This window comes from Cenococcum geophilum (assembly GCF_001692895.1).
Source record: "Cenococcum geophilum 1.58 unplaced genomic scaffold K441scaffold_85, whole genome shotgun sequence".
NCBI lineage: Eukaryota > Fungi > Ascomycota > Dothideomycetes > Gloniales > Gloniaceae > Cenococcum > Cenococcum geophilum.
The window spans coordinates 577,180-601,521 of NW_027137643.1; the positions used below are offsets into that span (position 1 = coordinate 577,180).

Below are 24,342 nucleotides of genomic sequence, written 5' to 3' on the forward strand. Positions count from 1 at the left end.
TACAGAGGCTCTGCATGAGGCTCTGCGAGAAGCTCTGCGTACAGAGGCTCTGCACGAGGCTCTGCGAGAAGCTCTGCGTATAGAGGCCTCTGCACAAGGCTCTGCGCGAAGCTCTGCGTACAGAGGCTCTACACGAAGCTCTGCATCGGGTCCCCGCTATATTCCCGATAGCCTCTATACGTGCCTCTACCCCATATATAGCCACCCTATTTTTTTACCCTTCCTTCCTTCTTTATATCCTCCCTTACCTAGGGGAGGCACCAGAACGGCAGCCAGCAGAGGGACCGTTGCTAGAACTAGACGACCGTCGCCAGAACCAGATGACCGTTACCAGAACCAGACGACCATCGCCAGCCAGACGACCGTCGCCAGAACCAGACGACCGTTGCCAGAGCCAGACGATCGTCGCCAGAACCAGACCGACCGTCGCCAGCCCAGACGACGTTACCAGAACCAGACGACGTCGCCAGAACCAGACGACCGTCGCCAGCCAGACGACCGTTACCAGAACCAGAAGACCGTTGCCAGACCATATGACCGTCGCTAGAACCAGACGACTGTCACCGAGAACCAGACGACCGTCGCCAGAACCAGACGACCGTCGCCAGCCAGACGACCGTTACCAGAACCAGACGACCGTCGCCAGAACCAGACGACCGTCGCCAGCCAGACGACCGTTACCAGAACCAGACGACCGTTGCCAGAGCCAGACGACCGTCGCTAGAACCAGACGACTGTCACCAGAACCAGACGACCGTCGCGCAGAACCAGACGACCGTCGCCAGCCAGACGACCGTTACCAGAACCAGACGACCGTTGCCAGAGCCAGACGATCGTCGCCAGAACCAGACGACCGTCGCCAGCCAGACGACCGTTACCAGAACCAGACGACCGTCGCCAGCCAGACGACCGTTACCAGAACAGACGACCGTCGCCAGAACCAGACGACCGTCGCCAGCCAGACGACCGTTACCAGAACCAGACGACCGTCGCCAGACCAGACGACCGTCGCCAGCCAGACGACCGTTACCAGAACCAGACGACCGTCGCCAGAACCAGACGACTGTCGCCAGAACCAGACGACGCGTCGCCAGCCAGACGACGTTACCAGAACCAGACGACCGTCGCCAGAACCAGACGACCGTTACCAGAACTAGACGACCGTTGCCAGAGCCAGACGACCGTCGCCAGAACCAGACGACCGTCGCCAGAACCAGACAACCGTCGCCAGAGCTAAACGACAACGACTAGCCAGCCAACACTATAAACGATTCGATCGATCGATCGAATTAAGGTAGTATAGACAGGTAGGCACAAACAGGTAGATGCTAATGGGTAGGTAGATATAGATAGGTAGGTAGATACAGACAGGTAAGCAGATATAGATAAGTAGGTAGATATAGATAGGTAAGTAGATACAGATAGGCAAGCAGATGTAGATAGGTAGGTAGATGCTAACGGGTAGGTAGATATAGATAGGTAGATAGATATAGATAAGTAGATATAAATAGGTAGGTAAATATAGATAGGTAAGCAGATATAGATAGATAGGTAGATGCTAACGGGTAGGTAAATATAGATAAGTAGGTAGATATAGATAGGTAGGTAAATATAGATAGGTAGATGTAGATAGGTAGGCAATATAAATAGGTAGGCGATATAGGTAGGTAGGTAAGTTAATAGGTAGATAAGTAGAAGAGAACTATCGCTATATTATATTAAATTATCTAAAATAATAATATTTATTTTACTAGCCTTATAAATAGCTTTAAAATAGCTTTTATTTATTTAAAATATATTATTAATATAAAAAAGGTAAATATAATTATAGTTGCCAAATGCGCAGATTGCTGGCAGGTTGCGCGTAGGTTGCGCGTAGGCTGCGCGCAGGCTGCGTGTCAAAAAAACACGACATAGGCTAGTCGGTCGAGTTGCCAAATGCCCTCAACTGCGCGCCAATTGCGTCAACCACCAACCATTGAGGCCATTGAAAGGGTACCATATTTTGCCGATGCATGGACGTTTGGACCCCCTAGATCCTTCGCGAAACTGTTTACTCTTGGATGATTAAAAGAAGAACCTATTAACTGTAGGAGATCTCCGTGACTATAAGATCTAAGAGAGCTCTCCGTTCCTTAGTTATCTCTCGGCCTACTTAACTAGCGCAAATAAAGTAGGTAGGCTTGTTGATGAGGGAATCCATTTAGCGAGCGCGTTCTAACTTACGGGGTTCCGGCATGTTATTGGAACGCTCTGGGAAGTATCTGACAGTTACTGTGTGGATATAGCTAGGGTGGTCTACGAGACAATTTAGTACGAAGGTATAATGGATATAGCGGTATATTAGGGCCTTTATCGGGCCGTTAAGGCGCTACGGGACGGGCGTATCGATGCAACAGGAATAATAGGCGAGAATAGCACCACTAAAGCAGGCGGTAGTAGTCTGGAGGCACCTAAAGTAGCAGAGGCGAATAATAGCAGGGCTAAGGTGGTATAGGAAGTGGACGATAAAAAAGCGTAGTAGGATAGTGGGCCGACTTATAAGGCTAAAGATATAGGTGGTAGGGATAGTAGGGATAAGGAGTATGCAAAGGCAGCTAGTAGAGATAAGAGGGGTACAATGCAATTAGCGAGAGATGCGGAGCTTTGCGATAAGAGTAGTGAGACTACGCTATAGAGCCCGCTATATTGGGCTCCGTATATTCACTTTAGCGTCTAGGCGCTACCTAATATGGATTTGGATTTTAGACGTGTCGTAGGTAAGGTGTCTTAGGTTCCTCTTTACACAGTTTCTTAGATATTAAATAAATCGCTTACAAATCACTAGGGTAAGTCGGTAAAAAGGGGGCGGCCGGCAGATTAGCCTAAACCTCTCTATACTTTGCCTGCGCTAGCAAGGAGGGCGGCCAACCCGCTTCGGCTATACTCTTATATATATATATATATATATATTCTATTATAGCTATGCACTATTTAGGGTATAGGCCGTTACAGAGCGCTAACTAAATACTTCCTGCCATTAATATGCATACTCTAGTTTAGAAGCTAACTATAAGAACTATATATCTATTACCTAATACTATACTTAACTAAGGAAAAAATAAAGGAAAGTAATGTGTTACTATTAAAAGAAAGTTAGAGTTTAGAGGTAAGCCTAGGTAAGTAGTTTTTAACGCCTTGTATTTATAGGGCTATTTTAGTATTATACACTTCTTAATTGCCAACGCACTAGTAGAGGCACGTGTAGAGGAGGCTCGTGGTGTATTTAGTTAGATAATTAAAGGAGGGATTTTTAAAAGTTTTTACTTATTAACGTCGGCTTTTGTACTCTTTATATTTTATACACTTAAGTATAAACGTTTAGTCTCTTTTGCAAATTTAATTATAGCTTTAACTACGCTAATGTCTAGCTTCTAGCGCTTAATTAGGCCGTTAATATTCCTGCCTCTTTCTTATCTGCGTAAGTAGCCTCCTAATACATATAATAGATCCCTAAATCGATCTCTATGCTACTCTCTTAGTTTAAACCTCTACTATATCCACCTCCTATAAGAGAAGAGGAAGTGCTATATTAATTCTATAAGCCTGTAGTTATATAACGCCGTCTCTAATACATTAATTTTATAGAGATATTCTTTTAAAAATAACTTACCGGTCCATAGCTATATAAAAATAGCAGCTTCTAAGCTAATTAGCTATTGGTATAATCCTATAGCCTTTTTAAGGTAGAGTACTACGTTAATCTTCCTTATAAACTTACCTATATTAGATCTTCCTAATAGAAGCGGTCCTATTATTATCTTAGCTTTTTTTAAAGCTTGCGTTATAAGGTACTATAAGAGGCCGTCTCTCTATAGTAGCTCCTCGCTCTTTAGTCTTATTACTACTTTAGTAAGCTTATTGGCCTTCTTATTTCCTATAAACCCTAAGTGGCCTAGAATCTAGTATAGCGTAATATTATTTAGCTAAAGCTTTTTTAAGATCTTTATAACTACTTCTTAGCAGGCTTTAGCCCTTTAGCTTTATACTAATAGCAACGCTAATTATAAGTTAGAGAATATTCTTATACTAGAAGTAGGTATTAGAAAACCTACTTAGTTAATAGCTATATACGTAGGGTCCTATAGCTAGTTAGCTGCTTTACTAATTACTAGAAGCTCTATAAGGTAAGTATTAGCCTAATTAAAGCTTACTACTGTTTTTAAGAGCGTTGCTTTAAATAGTATAGTATATATACTAACTCCTACCCTACTATTACGTACTAATATATTAACGTATATATTAACCTGCCCTAGCTTATAGTCTTTAATAACAGCTTAAGTATACTCTTCGTCCTTATATATTACTACGTTAGGCTTAGCTACCTACGGCGGGTATATATATGGTTTAACCTCTAGCACCCTATTTACCTAGACATCCTTATATATCTCTACTATCCTCTAAAGCGGCAATTAGTGCTATCTGCAGAGCCTCTGTCTTTAAATTATCTAATAAGGGTGTAATTTATCTAGTTTATGGATTAATACCTAGAACGTAATGGCCTAGTTACGCAGCCTTTACTTAAGAGGGAGCAAGCCAGCTTCTACCTCCGCTATTAGTAGAGTAATAATATAGAACCCCCTAATAATAGCTTATACCGTAATCCTCTACGCCTACTAGAGGAGCTATATTAATTCTTATATTATAAGCGGGTACTATATTAGTAACGCGTAGTCTACTATTAATAGGACCGAGCTCTTAGCTAGCTGCTTAACGCTCTTAGACTATAGTCCCTTTAATCTACGTAACGCTAGCGCTACCTTAATAGCCTTACCTACCTTATTTGCTAGGTATGCCTTAAACCATAGCTCTTTATTAAGAATTACCCTAAGGATTTTAACTTCCTATATTGGGGGGATTCCTTTTCCTTTAAATTAGAGCGGCGTGGTAGCATTCCTACCCGCTTCTTTATATTTAGTAAGGTAGATAAATAACGTTTTCTTTACTTTAAATTAAGCTCTACTAGTCCTCTCCTATTTCTTAAGCATTGGTATAATCTCGCCCTAGATAATCTACGTGTTTTCCTTTACTATAGAGCCTATAACCTATGCTAAGTAGTTATTAATAAAGGCTATAGAGCTGCTATTTCTGGGTACGCCTTATATAAGATCCGCGTTAAAGAATAGAAAAAGTATTAGGGCCAGTGCTAATCCCTACAGAAAACCCGCCTATAGGAGCGCCTATACCTCTAATATATATTTATTAACTAGGATATAGGCTTAACGGTTTATATAGAAGTCCTATACCTATTATATAATTATTTAAGATATCTAACGCTGCTATAGTCTCCTAATTTCCGGCTCTATAGCTATATTGTTATACGCACCCTTAATATTAAATAATACTAGAGATAGCGTCTTTTTTCCTTTTTATACTTTAAATACGTCCTTATAGAGATACGATAGCGTATATATTGTTAACCTTTGCTTTCTAGCTTTAAAGTATATCTTAGGTAGTAGGCTATATTCCTCTACTAGGTATGCTATCCTCTCCGCCACTAGCAATTTAAGTACTTTTCCTAGCATTAGGAGGAGGGAGATCGGCCTATAGTTATTTGCTACCGTATAGTCCCCCCGCTTTAGCTTCTATAGCGGTATAATCTTTACTACCTTCTATTTCTATAGTACTTTCCCTATCTTAAGTAATTTGGTAAAGAGAGTGGTAATCTTACCGCTTAGTACGGGCTATAACTCTTACTATACCCTAGCTAGTAGGCCGTCCCTTTTAGAAGCCTTGTCTAGGCTAGCCCTAAATATAGCTGCTTTAACCTCATATTTAGTAATAGGCTTCTATAGCAATTAGTTATAGCTAGCTATAGCATTCTTCTCTTATTTATATAGTAGTAGGACCAGAAAGAATACCTAGAGTAGTTCTCTTATAATATTATAGTTCTTTATAATAACCTCTCCCTATCCTCTAGCCTTCTTAATTAGTAGCATTCTAGTAAACGCGGATATAGCCTACAGATTAAGGTATTTTAACGCTTTCTATATATTATTACTATTACTAAGAAATTTATCCTAGTGGAGCTTCCTATATCGCTAAATAGTTCTATAGAAGAGCTTCTTTACTCTTGCTGCGATATTATATAGTTTAGGGTTATCCCTTTTTTATCTCCGCATTGCACTATTTCTATTCCTCTAGTATATATATAACTTCCTTAGCGTTATAAGGTCTTCGTTCTACTATCTTTTTATATATAGTAATAGCTTAGCCCACTAGCAGTGTGCTTTAAGGGCTTTATTAACCTACCTATTAAAGTAGTTAACTATTTTGTCTATATCTTTTATAGGGAATCCTATCTCTTTCTATCGCTCTATATCTTCTTAAATCTTATTCTAGTTTACATTTTTAATAAGTAGCCTCTCCTAGCTTTCCTATATATCTATATTAACCTAAAAGCTAGTATAAATGGCTCTATAGTCTAACCCGTACTTATATTCCTAAATAGTATACTTTACTAGTTTACTTACTAGGCCTAGGGTTATAAGTATAAGGTTAATTATTAATATCCGCCCCGCGTCACTCTTAAATATAAGTACTTCTACTAGAAGTAGGCTTTAGAGTAACTAGTCTGCTATAAAGTTAATAATTAGCGCGCTTTCTTCCTACGTTAATATAGTACTAATATAACTTCCTCCCTATAGCGGATTATGCCAATTAAAGTTACCTATAATTACCACCTTAGTATATAGGTCGCGTAATAGTTTACCCTAAATTAGACTATTAATTATCTCTAGCTTACTAAAGAGCTTCTCTAGGTTCTCTTCCTTAGTTCTTCTTAAATATCTATTTAGAATATATACCGATATAATTATAAGTCTCCTTTAGCCAATATACGCCACTACTACTATAATGTCTGCTAAATTTACCTATAGCTATATAGCTGCTAGCTCTTTAGACGCCTAAATATATAACCTAACTAGGGGATACTACTGCTGCCTACCTATTAGGATAAACCTTATCTACTAAGGGTTTAAGCTAGCTAGCACTACTTCCTTATCTAAGAGAAAGTAGTAAGGCTTCTAGCCTAAAATAAAGTGGAAGTCTGCTAGCGCTTTATTATTATATAGCGCATACTACGCTTCCTTATACTTCTTTATATTCGCCTAAAGGATCTAAAGTTCTTTATTTATAATGCTATTATATAAAAATCCTATCCATTTCTTTTCTATATACTAGGCATTTATAGTATAAGGCTTAGTAAGGACCCTAACAGTTTATATAGTGTAGATTAACCGTCTTATACTAAAGATGGCCTTCCTACCTATACATTTTGTATATATTAGGTCGTATATAGTCTCTAGCCCTATATCTAAACCTTTTACATTTATAGCATGCTATAGGGTTACATCGTTCCTTAAATGGCGATATAATAATCGCACCTCCCCTAAATAACACGTTGTTTAATGTAAGCAGCTTCTCTATATCCTCTTTTATTGCCACTTTAATAATTATTAACGCATACTAGCTACGCGGCCTTAATTATCCGAGCTATCTTATTATATATACCTCTATACTATTCTCTACCCTAAAGCGCTCTATAGCTAACTTACTTACTTTTTTACTATTAATATTTATTGCTAAAGGTACTTTAACCTAGTTCGCCTTAACTGTATACCACTTAGGTTTAATAAGCCTCGCCCTAGGGATATATGGTTTAAGCTATTAGGCAATTATCTACCTAAATATAGCTTCTTTATCTTTTTCTACTAAGAATCTAATAATGCTCGCGCTGTCTCTTATTTACTATACGCGGAAGTCCTTAAGTATAGCTCCCGTAAGCCTATCTATATCCTTTATACCTTATATAATAGTTTGCTTTATTACTTTAGTAGTAGCTACCTTCTTTATTATCTCCTTACCCGCTTAGCTAATGTCTATTACTAGCTACTAATTAGGTTCTTTAGAGTTTCTAGCGTTTATTATTTATAGCTAAGTTACTTCTACCCCTACTATACCTTTACTAGCCGCTACTAATGCCTATAATTGTGTTGAAGCTAAGGGAGTGTTTAGTTACGCTTATAAGGACTAGATAGCCTTTTAAAGTTTAGCGTTTTGCTTTTTAAGGCTTTACTATTCTAATTTAATATCTATTAGGTCGTTTCTAATACTCTTAATAATACTATTTTAGTTTATAATAATATTACTCTACTATACTATAGTTTCTTTAAGGCTTTTAATAAGTTAATAAAATTCGTTATAATTAATACCTCCTCCTTTATATTTAGGTAAGGTAGAGGCTCTTACTATAGGGAATAGGGGTAGTATATGCTATATAGCTTATAGTCTGGTTTATAGTATAGTTATCTGCTACTTAAACTATACTAATCTTTAGAATCGTGTCCTTAGCGACTACTAGGCCTCTTATACCTTCGCGCTTAGTTTCTTTACACGTCTTAGTAGAGCTACTAGCGGTTCCAGAGGTGGTGTTACTGATACGCGTTTAGGGGTTAAAGCAGCCATTGGGGCTCTGGGGCTTTGTTTAGTGGGCCACAGGGGCCGCCTTGCAGCGGGAACTAGCTAAACAAAAGACTAGGATTTAATTAAAAGAATGTCCAAGATAAATATCCTCCTCTTTTAAAAGTTCGGTATCGGCAATATCTTACCGGCCATACTCTCAAGGGTCTGGCCGGAGCGGGTCGGCCGCCCTCCCTGTTAGCGCAGGTTTTGACCACGAGTGGTGTGTGTTTTCTTAACTTTCTAGAATACTATCCCTTGCATCGATAAACTCGTCCTTAGAGTTGTGCTCCGTGCGCACCAATCAGGAAGCTGCATGCGCAGGCGGTCGATCGCTCTGCCAGATAACCAAGGCCTCGTAGATGAGGCTATAATATGTCAAATTTCGTATATATATTATATATAAAGCTTAATTCTTTGGTGTCGAGTCGATCTACGTGCTCCTTCTAACACGGCCCCGTCTTGCAAATGGGTATGCGACACAATCTACACCCAAATTTGGTTCGTGGAAGCCTTTTGACGTAAGGAAGTTGATGTTCTTTGATCGCGTGCACGGGCCACATCTCTAAGTACATAGAAGTAACGGCAATATCTAGAACATTCTATAAGGACTTCCTGCAATATAAATATCCATTGCTCCCCGGCCCCCTCTATGAAATATATATAATACTATTCTACTACGTCTTCGAATGCTATGAAGCCGCGCGGAGTGCGTTGCCATAGACTCCGCCCTTGTCGAGCAGCAGCTTGACGACCTGCTCGTGGCCTTGCGCTGAAGCCGCCTGGAGTGCATTGCCGTAGTATCCACCCTGCGCGTTGACGTCGGCGCCCCGAATTAACAGACACTTTACCGCGTTTAGTAAACCCCCAAGCGCCGCGTAATAGAACGCTGAAGCTGGCTCTCCATGCTTGTCTGGTACATCAACCCATGGCAGATCTGGACGATAAAGACTGTAACAGGTCTTATAGGACCTTTCCCCATAGCAGAAAAACTGCTCAATGAAACCTTGGAGTCTTTTGTCCTTACCTTCAGCCGCTGTAGCATGGGTCATCCAGGACCTTGCAGAATACTGTGCCAACGGAAAGGTCTCCCTGATTTCTTCTGGCGGAGCGTCTCAATCGAAATGCAGCAAATATGCAAGGCAAACTTTTGCAACTGATGCTCTGGCAGTAGTCTCCTGGAAATCTTGCGCGATACCGCTGTCCAGCCGATTTGACGTCAGATATTTTAACCGAGAAATGCGCCAATTGAAGCTCTACGCGTTCGTCATCGTTATTGTGCGCATGGGCCGTCGCGGAAACCATAAAGTATCGATGGGGAGGAGCTCTACGGCGATCAGGAAGTGCTGTGTCATGCGCATATAGTGCACAAGACTCCAACCTTACTTTGTAGATAATTATGGGTATCTTTGTAGTATAAGCAAACATACGCCGGCACCGGAGTTGAATAGGGTCTTCATTATTTAGGGAAATTTCTATATAGCTACACGGCTAGAATAGCTAGCCTAAAGTGAAAGGGGTTTGAGTTCTTCACAACAAGCGCCATTATCAGTGTTTACTTATTTTCCAAGCATTGCAGAGTCTTGACGAGAGGTAGCCTTGGCAAGCCAGCAAGCAAGCCGACGATTCAGGCCCATCAACCCGATGGGGTGAACTTTTAAGTAAGATAAGGGTTCGAGCATCGTGACGCCGCATTTGTTGCAATACCGGTCCCAGTCCCGCCAAACTAGTTGTGATAGAGCGAGCTGTGTGGAGTCTGGAGTCTGGAGTGTGGAACTGGCAGCGTGCCCTGACTCTTGCCCTAGCTTGGGGGCGCCCTCCACTCTCGCGCTCACGGAGGCAGCTGCTCTGAGCAGGGAAGTAGAGGAAGTACAAACAAAAGATCGGGGAGAGGGCTGAGGAGGGGTAGATTGAGTTCAATATTGTGTAGCTAGAAATCGGCAGTGTTAAGCATAAAGTTAATAGATATTTGATATCTGCTTTTGCTCATTTGATTAATGGTCTGCCGGCAGTGCGCCGCAAGTCGGCATGTTAGGATGTGCTCTTCTGGCGGATTCTTCGGAACTTCCTACTACATCTCTAGCTTTAACTCGGTTCCGTGTCTCCAACCAAGTTCTTTGACTGTCCGTATATCTGTCGCTTGCAAATTGCTCGACGAGTTTAGCACCTCATATAGCCTACTTGTATAGAAGATTGCCCGAAAGGCTTTCACTAGATCCATCACCTTCAGATCTGCTGGAATCAATAGCCTGTGTTCTTTTTCCTCAGTCCTACTTCTCCTATTGGAAATTCTAACTCTCAATTGATAGTGAACCACGATCAGCAAGTGTGACCCTCGAACCTCAAAGACTTCTTGACTAGGCAGTTCAATAGACTTGACGCCCGAAGTCTGCAACGATCCTCCTCCCAGAACTGCCCATTGTGGATAGATAGGGGTAAGTGTTGTGGGATCGCTCGGGCTTGGTAAGGCGACCACCTTATAGACGTTTAGATTTGTTTTCCGCGGATCCCAGTTGTCCAAATTCATGGAGCCCTCTTCATTGTCTTCCAGGCCCCAACAGCCAGGCTCGGGGATCTCCGTGGGTGAAGAATTGTGATGGAGCGTTGACAACAGGCGATTTATAAAGGCTATCAACAGCTGGGAAATGAATTAGCAATGATTTCAAAGACACTTAGTATGACTTTACGTCTTTGGTCAAGACTTGTGTGGCAGTTGCTAAGAAGATGCTCGGGAGAGGCGGTACCAAAAATTGTACCTGTGTTGCCTCTAGGACTTCGCGTTGCCGCAGGGTCATGGAAGGGCAGCTTGAAGCAGCTCTTGGCTCCATCTCGCGGCTGGGCAGAGGCCTCTGCTCGCTAATCCGTCGAAAGTTATAGAATTTCCGTGTTGACAGCAGCAATTTGACGTGCGGCGTCAACAGCAAACCCCGCATAGATCCTCAGCCAAGATAAGGTTATGTAAGCGAAGGCGCACGGTTGCTTTTGGGCACTATTCTGGCAATCAACCTTTTAGAGTAGTAAATCCTTCATTACGAATCTACATTCCGTATATATTAAATGCTCCCATACCGGAGCCAGAATTTTTCATTCAAGAAAAAGCACCGAACATCCTTTATTCCCTAGGTTGAAGGAGAACTAACCTCGTCGAAACGACTTCCTCACGTTTGAACTATTCACAATGTTAGCAGAAGATCAGTCTCGCCTGCAAAAGATTGATGAGCTGTATGACTTGCGCCTAGATCAATATGTATCTCTTCCACAGGTAAGCTTGAGCTAACTACGCATCTTCGACGAATTCTGATGAAGTGCATAATAGCTTGTCGTCGTGGGTGATCAATCTAGCGGTAAAAGTTCCGTACTCGAAGGCTTAACCGGACTTCCATTTCCCAGAGATTCAGGTCTCTGTACCCGGTTTCCAACTCAGATCGTTTTTAAGCGGTCTAAAACCGGTAATACCGAAGTTAGCATCATGACTGCGCATGGGCAAGATGATTCGAAGGTAGATGCGATAGCGAGCTTTGGGAAAATTCAATTGAAGACTTTGGACCAGGCTACTTTCTCTGACATTTTGGCAAAAGTGAGCACAACCGAATACAAACTCTGCCCCGCTAACCCTTTCATGCACTTATACATAGGCATCGAAATGTATGGGCCTTCCATTGCCAGGGCAAAGCCGTGATGTTGATATGGAGTCCTTCTCTCATAACATCCTGAAGTTTGAGCTCTCAGGACCAGAATATGAGCATTTCAGTGTTGTTGACCTTCCCGGTCTATTTCGAAGTAATTCTTCTTTTTCTACCTCGACTTTCCCCTCCCCTCCTTTTTTATAATGGTTTGGCAAATGGTGTTTTTACATTTGCTAAAACTTTTTAGAGCCCACAGCAGGTCAAACAACAAGAGAAGACATGAATTTAGTTAGACAGATGGTTGGAAAGTATCTGAGTAATCCACGAAGTATTATATTGTTAGCATGCTATAAATTCCAATTCGATAGGACGCCGCTTACAGATACTAGAGCCGTGGTTCCAGCAAACGTCGATATCGCCACTCAGGAGATAATTCAAATGGCAGAGGATGCTGATTCTCATGGTCAACGTACGCTTGGAGTATTGACGAAGCCAGATCTTGTTGACAAGGGAGCCGAAGACAAGGTTCGAGACAACTCGTAAACATATAAACCCGAAATCATTCACTAATACGGCTCAGATCTTGGAACTTGTTTCAAACATTAGGGGTAAAGGCCGGTTTGAGCTCGGATACACTATCGTGTGCAACAGGAGCCAGAGTGACCTCAATATCACTTTCGACGAGCGTAATATGAAAGAAGTCGCCTTCTTTACCCTCGATCCCTGGAGCTCCATCCCAAAGGAGAGAGCGGGCATTAAGGCCTTAAAACATCGGCTGAACAACTTATTGGTTGATGTCACCCGACGCAGTTTTCAAGGGGTCATGTCGGACATTAGAACCAGGATGGAAAGTCTGCAACTCGAGCTGGACATTATGGGTCCAGTGAGAGAGACAACGCAGGAACAGCGAAGTCACCTCATTAACATTGCTTCCAAATTCCGTGAAATTGCGACGAAAGCCATTGACGCATACTACAGCCGGGATCAATGCTTTGAGATGGACGACATCTTTAGGCTGGCCACCCTTGTTGTGAAGATGAACGAGGACTTCTCTGAGACTATCCATAAGAAAGGATTCACTCGAGCTTTTGGTGGGGTTAAGGCTGGAGCTCCTATTCTTCCCGAGCGCACACCAAGTCCAGTTTCCGGTCAAGCTTCCGGTCATGAGACAGACTCGCGATCGTTGACACAAACCCCGATTTCTGAGACCGAATCTCTACAATATCCGGAATTACGAAGCATTATGGCTCAGACAGAAAAGGTGCCAGAAACCGCTGACGGCGATATAATGGAATGGATCACGTACAAATATAACCGGTCGAAAGGTTTTGAGATCGGTACAACAAACCCATCTCTCATGCCATCACTATTCGCTGAACAGTCACGAGCTTGGGGTTTCTATGCTCATTGTCATGTGACCAAAGTCATATACAGTATTCATCGCTTCAATCATAAGGTCCTTCAATACTGTTGTAATGACGAAATTCTCTGTGAAAAGTTATGGGAGAAGTTGGTTCAGCCTCTGCTTCCCTCGTATAAACAGGCTTTTCAGCAAGTTTCCTTCTTGGTCGAGGTCGAGCGCCACGGAAATCTAATGACGATGAACCATTACTTTGCAGAGAACGTGCGCAAATCACGAGAGGCACGCTTGAAGCTCCAGTTTGAAGCCCTCAACTCATGGTCGACAGAAGATGGAGAGAGAGAACCGCTCTTACGCCTTAAAGATATACTAGGGGTAGTGATGAGCAACGATGATCACACGATCCAAGACTTGCATGATACGCTTAAGTCTTACTATAAGGTCGCTCGGAAGAGGTTCGTCGATGCTGTTTGTTTACAAGCAGTTGATCACTTCCTAGTTAGTGGTGAGACTAGTCCCCTCTGGATCTTCTCCCCTCACTTCATAGGCAATATGTCAGACGCGGAGCTAAATCAGCTCGCCGGCAATGAGGATGAGACTCTTAAGAGAAGGAACATGATCCAACTCGAACTCGCTAGTCTGAAGGCAGGACTCGGCAGACTTGCTAACAAATAAACAAACGACTAGCAAACGAGCCGCACAGGTCAGTGCTATTTGTGACCTGTGCGACTACTTGGCGTTTATTTGTTTATTTGTTAGCAAGTCTGGGCAGGAGAGAAGATTCTGGAAATTCGAGCTAGAATGAGCTCGATTGTTTGCGTCTTGTCGACTGGATGAGGATTAGAAGAATATGAGGAAGACTCTGTCGATTGCAAGAGGCTTTAGAGCCTCACTGTATACACTAAAAATGTGGCAAAGGCTGACGACGATTGCCACTTTGGACAACGCCACTCAGTCGGTGATAGGTAATAGAAATAGGTAATGGAAATAAGTAGTAAGACATACGATGGCAAGAAACAAGGTGGTGAGTCATAAGGTAAAAGGCAACTGAAACAAAGTACGTAAAGCTGATCTCGATCGACACGTCTACAAAGCCTATTCGGTTTATATCTATCACATATCGGGGGGGCTGTTTTGGCGCGGTTACGACCCAGGTTAGTGCGAGTTAAGGGCCCCCCATGATATTGCGCGCGGACCGCCCCCGAGTACTTTTGCACGCGATTACGGCGAATACGCTCTCTTAGGCCCGAGGGATGTGCCGCTGCCGCCGCCGTTTGGATCGCCGTTTTTCACATGTCCATCATTTGTTCTATTGTGAATAATCTCTCACACGGTTATTCAAACTTCGAAACCCTATCATCTACATATCTTATCAAGAGGAGGAAATAAAGCCAGCATTAGGTTGCTAGGTGTTACCTTCATCGAGCAACATGAACACCCACGATGTCTCTACCGTCCCACGGTTCGCGCAACTGTTGCTTAAGCAGAAACAGAGTCTTCGAGATGCCGAATCTCTTGTGAAGCGAACATGGTTGAAGGATTTTCGGTAGACGGGTAAAGACTATATTATTGTGAATGGAGTTATCGTGGGTCATGTGGGATCGTGATTTAACCGCAAGGCACCGTCTAGCACCTATTTTAGGTTAGCGTAACAGAAGAGCAAAACAGAATATGAATCCTGGAATTATGAGCCAACACAAAAACTTGCAGAAATTAAAAAGGGTAAGATAGATGAGGATGATAAGTTTACTAAGGAAGTTAATCGGAATTTTACGGCCAGCTGCAAAGCTTTAATCCCTTGTATATAGGAGCTGCGAAAGGTCGTCTTTCCAGGGGGGAAGCGGTGGCTGAAAGAGTACCGAGAGCTGTATACCCAGATGAAGTCTGTCTTGGAGCAGGCAAGAAAGGACTTGGTTACTTTAGAGTAGCTATGTGTAATATGTTAAGTTCGCAATTGTCTGTACCATTATGCTGTCTGGGGCTGAGCTCAACTTAGAGAGACCCAGTCGGTCCAGCAGAAATATATTAACCATATCTACAAGAATGTCGTTACGTTGGGCATTCTAGTGCTTTCGGTATTTAAAGTTGCAACTGCTGCCATCGTTTCTTGTCGGAGAGCTCTCAGTGGGAAAATCATTAGATGTAGGCAAGACGTGCACAAGTCGAGTAGTCAAATAACTGGGACTATACTAGCTAGCGGAATCATGGAAGAACATTCCAAAAAAAGGTTTGGGTGATGGTGTGGCAGGAGGCAGTGCAAAGTGGCTTTATCTCAGGTGCCTCAGCCGCTTCTCCAAGAAATTTGCGGCGTTGCATGGCCCCACTCTCTTGCCACAGCCCCACTCTGCCAACTCGTGCGAACTCCTGAGCCAATAGAACGTCGCGCTACTCCCTACCCCCCCTGTAACCCCTAAATTCCTCTATAAAGCGTCTAAGAGATTATGTGTGTTAACTTTAAGCAACTATAATAGGGTTAATCTAGCAGCTACGGTTATAGTTTGCGATGCAATTAAATTGTAATATCCTCTATTAGTATATTCTAGTGAATTTAACTAGCTAACTAACATATTAGGGGTTAAAGTACAGCCTTAAAGTTTAAAGACGCGTTTTTAAACCCAGTCCTACCTAACCAGCCTCATTAACACAGTAACCGTACTCTACTACCACAACTCTATTCACTATTAAACTTTATAAGGCGCCTCTTATACCCTATTAGAAACAGCTTACCTAATTATACTACACCTATATAATATTTATAGCGCGTTATTAGCTAGGTACGCTCTCTTAGAGACTCCTATAAACTCCTATAAACTTCTAAGCCAATTAGATAAGCTCCTACGAACTTCTATAAACTCCTAGGCCAATTAGATAGCGAGATTTAGAAGGAAGAAGAAGACGGGTAGTAGGAATATAGATCGCCAAAGTTAATAGTATAGAGCTTAGGGTAGAGCAGTGGAGCCGCCTATAGTATAGACATCAGCCAATTATAGTTCTATCCTAGAGACTCTTTAGTTAATTTAGAGACTAAGCATAAAAGAATTACCGTTAGTTATCTAGCAGGCAGGGCGTATAGAGAATATACCGTTCTAGCACAAGGTTATTAACCTCTGCCTTTAACAAATTATACTTTAGACCTACCTATAGCTTAATAACTTTAAGCCACGCAACGAGTAGGTACGTACTCTACGTTGGCTTATATTTAGAAAAGGTAACACTCTTCTTATTACCTGTATAGGCTTTAGTAAAAGCCTAATCTTCTATACGTATTCTATCCTTACGGGGAAGATTACTATCTAAATAATCCCGTTAAATAAACTAGGCAATAAGCAGCTAGATAACATTAAGAAGATAGATAGCTCTTATCTGGTTCTTATTAACGCTAAGATAAGAAGTTAAAAGAAGCCTCTAATTATAAAGATCTGGGAGGGGGCGTATACGCATATACTTCTTAGACCTAAGTAGGCGTTAACAAAGTTATTCTAGGATGCCTTAAAGGAGCCAGAGTTGTAGTCTTAGATTAGGCTAGTTATAATTAATAAATATCATCTTATAAAGGAATAGGAAGGCTTTTAACCGGCCTACTTAATACTAGGTAAGCTGCGGATAATCCTCCGCCTAAGTATAGTTTAATTTACCTATTCTACAACTCTTAATAAGAAGGTAGAGAAACTGGTCCTATTGCGCGCTAGGTTCCAAGTAGTTAGCTATTATCTATACTAGACTAAGGTTATAAGAACATCTATTAATCGTCCAGATATGTCTATATATATATAACCAACTCCTAAAGAAAAGGTAGACTTATAGAAAAACCTATACTTTTTATTAGATAACTATATAAACGGTAATAGAGTACCTATACCTAAATAGATACTAAAGACAATAGTCTTTATTAATGGTCGGATATCTATTTAGTAGGTAGCAGAGTACCTCTAGAATATACTACTCTAAAAGTCTAAGGCGTATATAAAAGGGACCAATAACGACAATAAGGCCTTTTATATTAGTAGCGTAATTTAGAAGTTTACCGCTACTATATAAGAGTATAATCGCAACTAGCAGTATATAGAGTTTAAAAAGCCCTTCTTTATTATCTAAATTATAATAGCTATAACCTTACTTAGTATAGGCGTAAATGTTATAGATATTAAGTGTATAATTATTTAGAGGTTTCCAATTATAAATAGCCTAGGCGATATATGGCAGCGAATCGGTTAAGGCGGATAAGGAAAGAATTGCACTAGTATAGGTTATATCTTCCTATTATACTAGGTATTTAATATAAAGGGGGTAGATAAGCTAGGACGGAAACCACTACTACCGCTATATATAGAGCCGCCAACCCAGGCGCCTTAGAGAGGACGTAATAGCTTACCTACTAAATATAGACGGAGTAAACTTATCTAGAGTACCACACCTAGCAATATTAGCGATGTAAAGAGTATTACCTCGGAGAAATTGGCCGTAAGTTACAATTCTATACCTACGGCTAATAGTAACCTTCCATTCTAGATAAGGGCTAAGATAGCTAGTTGTGAGAAGCTATTAGCTAAATAAAAGGATATAGTAAACGGTAAATATTATTAAAAGGCCTTCCTTACCTTCTTAGGAGAGGATAGGTTACTACTAGCAGTCTTAGACTATATTATTCGCGCGCCAGCTAATCGGTACTATAATTAATATAACCCTTTACTATTTCCTAAGTTTACGTTGGCCCCTAAAGCACTAGCACTACTTTATTAGCTAAGGGCTGGCACCCAGCCTAATATTGTATTGGGATTTATTAATAATTAGGCTGTTAAGTAGGTAGAGTTAATATACGCTAGCAAATATTAATGCTTCCCTATACTATCGTCTACATTTATAAAAGAGAAGTATTGCTAGTAGCTTACGCATCTATATAATAGAAAAACGCCTAATACCTTCTAGGAGACACTTATAATAGATTCCCTAGAAAGTATAGCTCCTTTATTTATCTTATGGCGATATCGCGATACCTATAGCAATTAGTTAATTAAGCAACTAAAGAGTATAGTTAAGGCAGTTAGGAGTACCTATAAGAATAATCTGGCGTAGAGACGGGCAAAAGATACTTAGGGTGGGGCCTTAGTGGTACACGAGTTGCTAAAGCAGCCGTCTACACCGGCGGAGTATACTACATATATTCGGCGACGGGACGATAGCCTTACCATCCAGGTTGCTATATAGGAGGCAGCATAGAGCGTAGTAGACTTACCAGCTTCGCTACTTAGAAGTTAGGTCACTAGCAGGATTAGCGTGCTAGGCTTTTTACCTAGTATTCTACTTCTAGCTATACCGGAGGGTATTAAACGCGCAGCATAGGTACTTAAGGATATTTAGAGACTAATCTCTACGCCTATAACGTATAGTACGTCCACTATAGGCTCTTAGGATATCGCTGCTCCTAATACTTAGGATACTATAGTTCTTAACTCCTAGGATACAGCTAGTCTTAATTCTTAAGTCATTACTATTTTTAATTCTTAGCCCGCCGTTCTAGCTATATCCTAGTTATAGGTAGTCTTAACACCTAGCTAGAAAAGATAAGCTAGTAACTAAAGGGACTCGCCTACTAAACGTTAGATAGTTATATAGGAGAGGGATATAAATATAGATATAGTACTTATATTTACTCCAAAAACTAGATCTAGGCGTATTAGGAAAGCAACACTAAGAGGTAAAGAGAATTTCCTTATAGAATTGTAGATAGAGATAGCTTAGGGTTTTATATAATAGCGCATTCTAATTAGTCTAGGAGTTAGCAGAAGTTAGTAGAAGTTAATAGGAGTTAGTAAAAGTTAGTAGGAGTTTATAATTTTATATAGAATCTTACCTATTAACTTATAACCTTTATTTAAAATATTATAACGTATTCTAATTGGCCTAGGAATTTATAGGAGTCTTTTAATTAGTCTAGGAGTTTACAGAAGTCTTTAGAAGTTTTGCGCTAGTAACTTAATTAATAATATAAGGTAAATAAGTATTAGATTACGGTAAATATTTATAAAGGTAAAGTAGATAAGCTAGTACTTATAGTTATCTACGCCCCCCATTTCTCTTTATAATACTAACACTAGTAATAACTCTCCCTATGGCCTGGGTGCTTTTATACCTAGTAAACTTTCTAATTAGTAAGGAAGCCATTCTCGCCGCCGCCTCTATACTCTATCCTAGAGCCCTATATTTAGGTTACGTCCGGCATTCTTTATAGGTATTTTCCTTACTAAGTAGTTAATTAAAGCTTTAGTAAATTAAACCTAAGCTTCTAACTACTTCCCTATTTAGAGAGGCTGTTTACTAACTAATTCTATAGCGCGCTCACGCTCCCCCTATCCCCATCCCTATCCCCTATCTCTCTCCTATACTACCTCTTAGCAGCGATAATAATAATAATAATAACAACGGTATTAGCTAGTGGCCTAATCTACTATATGTTTTGCAATGCCTTATATTTTAAACGTTAGCTAATATAGCATATAGATTACCATTATTATTACCTCTACCTCCTCCTCTACTACTACCACCACTACTACTACCGCTCGCGGCCCCGCTGCTACCCCTCGCTTAGGCTGGCTTCGCGGCCACCTAGTAAGTAGACTAATAGCGGCTCCTATAGAACTGGGCCCTCTACAGGAAGGCTACTATTAACTATATGCCTACAATCGCGGGTAAATAGTAGTTAAACCTTCCGGCGTTAGTGGGCGCTAAGAATACCTCTTATATTAGAAGGATTATAGAGACGAAGCTAGGTAAGCAGCTTACGGGAGAGGATTAGTGCTTAGCTTACCGAGTAAGGGATAAGGAGTGCTGGGCCTACTCTAAAAAGGGTTCCTGGTAGGTAAGTAGGCCTAGTAACGCCTATGCTTACTATTATATAGCGGCCCGCTCTAGTAGGTGTAGTCTATTAAAGCGGCGTAAGTCCTGGAGAGGCTTATGGTTACCACCTCCTCCCCTTTAGTCTCTTCTTTTAAAGGGGCCGCCGCCGCCTTCTCCGAGAGCTAGGGGTTTGGGTATAATAGCGTAAGAAGGTATAATATAGGATTAACGGCTATAGCGGAGACTAGTATCTCTTTATAGGTAAGCTTTAACCTTATTCTGGTTAGTTTAAATCCTATATAGGTAAAGAAGCCAGTATTCTAGGCGGGCTTAACCGTAAGTTATCCTTTATAGGCAACTATAAGGCGTTATAAAAGCCCTTATTCTACTTCCTGTTTAGGTTTAAATTAGAGGGGTATCTAGTATAAATAAACGAAGAGAGTAAGTATAGCGGGCCTCTACTCTAGTATAGATAGATAGAGAGAGCAAGTATGGCGGGCCTCTGCTCTAGTATAGATAGGTAAAGAGAGTAAGTATAGCGGGCCTCTGCTCTAATATAAATGGATAGAGAGAGCAAGCATAGTGGGCCTTTGCTCTGGTGTGGGTAGATAGAGAAAGTAAGTATAGCGGGCCTCTGCTCTAGAGTAGTAGTATTAAAATAGAGGTTATTTTTATTCTGCTGCTTAAACGTGCCATAACTGTTCCTACTCCCTTAAAGTGTATAAGCTTATAGCCTAGCGCGCGCTCTAATTAGTCTAGGAGTTTATAGTAGTTTACTAGGAGACCTTTAGGAATAACGATAATAGTAGGGAACTTAGCGCGCGTTTTAATTGGCCTAGGAGTTTATAATAGTTTACTAAGAGACCTTAGGGAATAATAATAATAGTAGGGAACTTAGCGCGCGTTCTAATTGGCCTAGGAGTTTACAGCAGTTTGCTAGGAGACCTTAGGGAATAATAACAATAGCAGGGAACTTAGCGCGCGTTTTAATTGGCCTAGGAGTTTATAGCAGTTTGCTAGGAGACCTTAGGGAACAACAGTAGTAAGGGGCTTAGCGCGCGCTCTAATTAGCCTAGGAGTTTATAGCAGTTTAGGTAATATCTGGGTAAGGAGCTTAAGAGATATCTAGCTCCTAGCCTATATTTTAGTTAGAGGTAAGATCCACCTTATCTAACCTATCGCCGATAATGTTAGTAAACTCTTATATATCTGTAAAGCTAGTTAGGTCATTAATATCTGGAAGAGGATAGGAAGTAGTAGCTAAATATAGGTCCTATATATGGAGCTGGTTAAACTACTTAATCCTCTTTACTAAAACGTCTATACCGGTACGGAGAATATTATAAGAGTTAAATAGCTATAAGCCTGCCAGCTGCCTAGGGCCTCGCGGTATAGCTAGATTACTTAAATAGATTATACGAGCAAGTAGGAATATATTAAGTTCCGTAGAAGCCCGCGTATAAGCACCTAATATCTCCTCACTAAATATATACTCTATTTTGCTACGCACCGTCCTAACCGTCGCGTTTAATAGATATACTCGGTTAAATATAATATTAGTATCATGGGTGGAGTTCTTATAACACTTTATCTTAATTTTACAGCTGCCGTTTAGGTGCTCTAGTCTAAGATTAACGGCCTTATACGTGTTAGGAGACCTAAGCCAGTTTATAACCCCCGAAGCTAGTATTATATACTAGAGTTTAGGCGAATTTACTAAAGTAAGATTCCACTAATAAAATAGCATCTCGCGGCCGTAATTATGCTGTAACGCGCTAAAGAAGTAGACGATAAGGGGGTTAATAAGCCGTTATAGTATACCCATATTGGTATATTTAACAGCATACCGAATAATAAGAAGTAGCTCGGCTTTTTAAAGTAGGCGATATATTATCCAAAACTTAATATCACCGTGCGCGCGCCCACTTAAGTCCATGCCGCTTTATACTTTAATAGTAAAAGTAGTAGACTAAATGTCCTTAACTATTTCTAGGAACCGCTTTAGTGTAAGGCAACTAATTGTCTAAGTGACATTCTCTATGCGTTCTAACGATAACGGATTAGATAGGTTAAACTATTTGGGTATTATAGTAAGGAGACCTTAGCGCTGCATAGCTATATAGAAGAGGGCTGTTACGCGCGCCATAAAGCCCTACTTGACGATTAGTACCACTTAATAGTACTTAGCGTTCTCCTGTATAAATGGTGCACGATTCTATAGAGTAACGTTAGATCTTAGACAATAGTGCGCCTCCTTTTAATAGCCCTCGGGCGCTAAATGCGTGCGTATAATAGTATTGTATAGGTTTATCTTAATATAGAACTATAAAGGTATACTAAGGAGCCAGTTCTGACGGTTAAAAGGATAACCCGTATAGGCCTATTCCTATTTTACCGACCTAATATAATACGCAGTAAGCTGGTTACTATAGGCAAGCTAAAGCTAATTAGTAAAGTCGTTATATGTAGAGCTATAGGGGTCATCTAGAGCCTAAAGTCTAAGCTAGTTAAGGAAGATATTCTTATAGACGCCGTATATACCCTAGATAGTACCCTCGTCTTCCATTATAGTACTAAACTGCTAAAACTTAGTCTTCCTAGTGTTAATATAGTGTATACTTGGCATTTAAGGGAAAAGATTACTTTTAGTAAAGACGCGCTCTACCCTATATAGATAAACCCCCTTTATTATATTGGCGATAAGGTAATAGCTAATCTTTACTATTAACTCGTCTCCAATAAAGCCAGGTAATTGGAAGATATTATTAAGTTATAGCGGTTTTATTGGATTGTGTATTAATTGGCGTAGCCTAGTTAAAGGTAATTTTGGATAGAATATAATAGCAGTGGTTATTAGCGAATGTATAACAGACGTATAACTAAGCAATTTATCGCGTTTTATATCCTTAAAGTTTATATTATTGTATATAACTACTGTTTATAGGTTGTGCGCTAGGGTCTTAAGATGCCTCTATAAATGTTAGCCCCTAAAGGAGTCCGCAGAAGCCCTTCTAATTAACCTAGGAGTTTATAGAAGTTTATAGGAGCTCTTCTAATTAGCTTAGGAGTTTATAGAAGTTCGTAGGAGATAGATATAAGATAATTAACATACCTCTACCTCCTTAGCAATACTATTTATAATGCGATTTGCCGAATAATAGCTATAACATAGCCTAAAGCTAGATAGTGTTTTAAACACCCTCCTTTTTACCCTAGAGCCTATAAAATAGATATCTATAAGTGAAGTAAAGAAATTTAACTACTTCTTAGCTCTAGAAAAATAGATTATACTAATAATAGTATACGCCCGCTTAACTAAAGCGTTCTAACTCTTTGCCTTCTAACCTCCCGCTTTTTAACCTCCCGCTTTTTAACCTTCTACCTTTTAACCTCCTATCTTCTAACCTTCTACCTAATAACTTGCTTTATAGGCGCGCTAGTTACTAAAAAGCTATAGTAAAGTTATATACTATATTAGGGTAATATCTCGTATAGTGCGGAAGGCGACTTTAAAGTCTAGGTCCTCTATATTCGACGTCCTATTAAATATATTAAAGTATAGCTCCTAGATAAGACGGTCTAGCTTTATAGTAAAAGACCCTACTAGTATAACTACCCCTTAAATATAGCTAAGTTGCGGATTTTTCGCAACTATATCTAACAATACTCGCCGTTATCTTTTAACGTAACTATACTAATAGTGCCTAATTATAACCCCCCTATTATCTGCATTGTCTGCTCTAACCTAGGCAGATAGAAATAATGTAAAGGTCCAACCCTCTTATTTTAGGGTATTAACCATAGCTTGTAACTTCTTTACGTGCCTTCGCTATCTTATACTTTAGTTTAATAAAGGAGGTTTAGGCTCGCTAGTATTGGGTTAGCTATTATTATTCATCTAGTCGTCACTATTAGAGAAATCCTTAGATATATTAATAAAGTGTTCTAGCGGGCTAGAAAGACTAGACTAGCTAAAGTGGCTAAATAGAGGACTTTAAGTATCCTACTTAAATAAACGCCTAT

At 40.5% G+C, this 24,342-nt stretch overlaps 4 protein-coding genes across 4 annotated transcripts; 1 reads left to right on the forward strand and 3 right to left on the reverse strand.

Moving 5' to 3' along the window:
* Window positions 1-9,191: 9,191 nt before the first annotated feature.
* Window positions 9,192-9,377, reverse strand: K441DRAFT_466880 (uncharacterized protein; the record flags this gene model as incomplete). The annotated part of the gene is made up of 1 exon (XM_067641821.1): window positions 9,192-9,377. A coding segment is annotated over one exon (186 nt), but the record flags the coding sequence as incomplete, so codon positions are not given.
* Window positions 9,378-10,249: 872 nt separating this feature from the next.
* K441DRAFT_355497 (uncharacterized protein) lies at window positions 10,250-11,410 on the reverse strand. Its single transcript, XM_067641341.1, has one exon. It carries the CDS (start codon window positions 11,024-11,026, stop codon window positions 10,571-10,573), a length of 456 nt encoding a protein of 151 aa, XP_067497047.1. The 5' UTR covers window positions 11,027-11,410; the 3' UTR covers window positions 10,250-10,570.
* A 267-nt stretch (window positions 11,411-11,677) lies between these two features.
* On the forward strand, window positions 11,678-14,160 carry K441DRAFT_593895 (dynamin GTPase; the record flags this gene model as incomplete). The annotated part of the gene is made up of 6 exons (XM_067644930.1): window positions 11,678-11,761; window positions 11,816-12,076; window positions 12,135-12,279; window positions 12,373-12,463; window positions 12,515-12,650; window positions 12,706-14,160. 6 exons carry the CDS (start codon window positions 11,678-11,680, stop codon window positions 14,158-14,160), a joined length of 2,172 nt encoding a protein of 723 aa, XP_067497048.1.
* An 8,929-nt stretch (window positions 14,161-23,089) lies between these two features.
* On the reverse strand, window positions 23,090-23,575 carry K441DRAFT_594047 (uncharacterized protein; the record flags this gene model as incomplete). Its single annotated transcript, XM_067644938.1, has 2 exons — window positions 23,090-23,253; window positions 23,428-23,575. Coding segments are annotated over 2 exons (312 nt in total), but the record flags the coding sequence as incomplete, so codon positions are not given.
* Between the last annotated feature and the right edge of the window lie 767 nt (window positions 23,576-24,342).

Coding starts and splice junctions, on each gene's coding strand:
- K441DRAFT_355497 (XM_067641341.1), bottom strand. CDS start 11,026: ATGAATTTGGACAACTGGGATCCGCGGAAAACAAATCTAAACGTCTAT.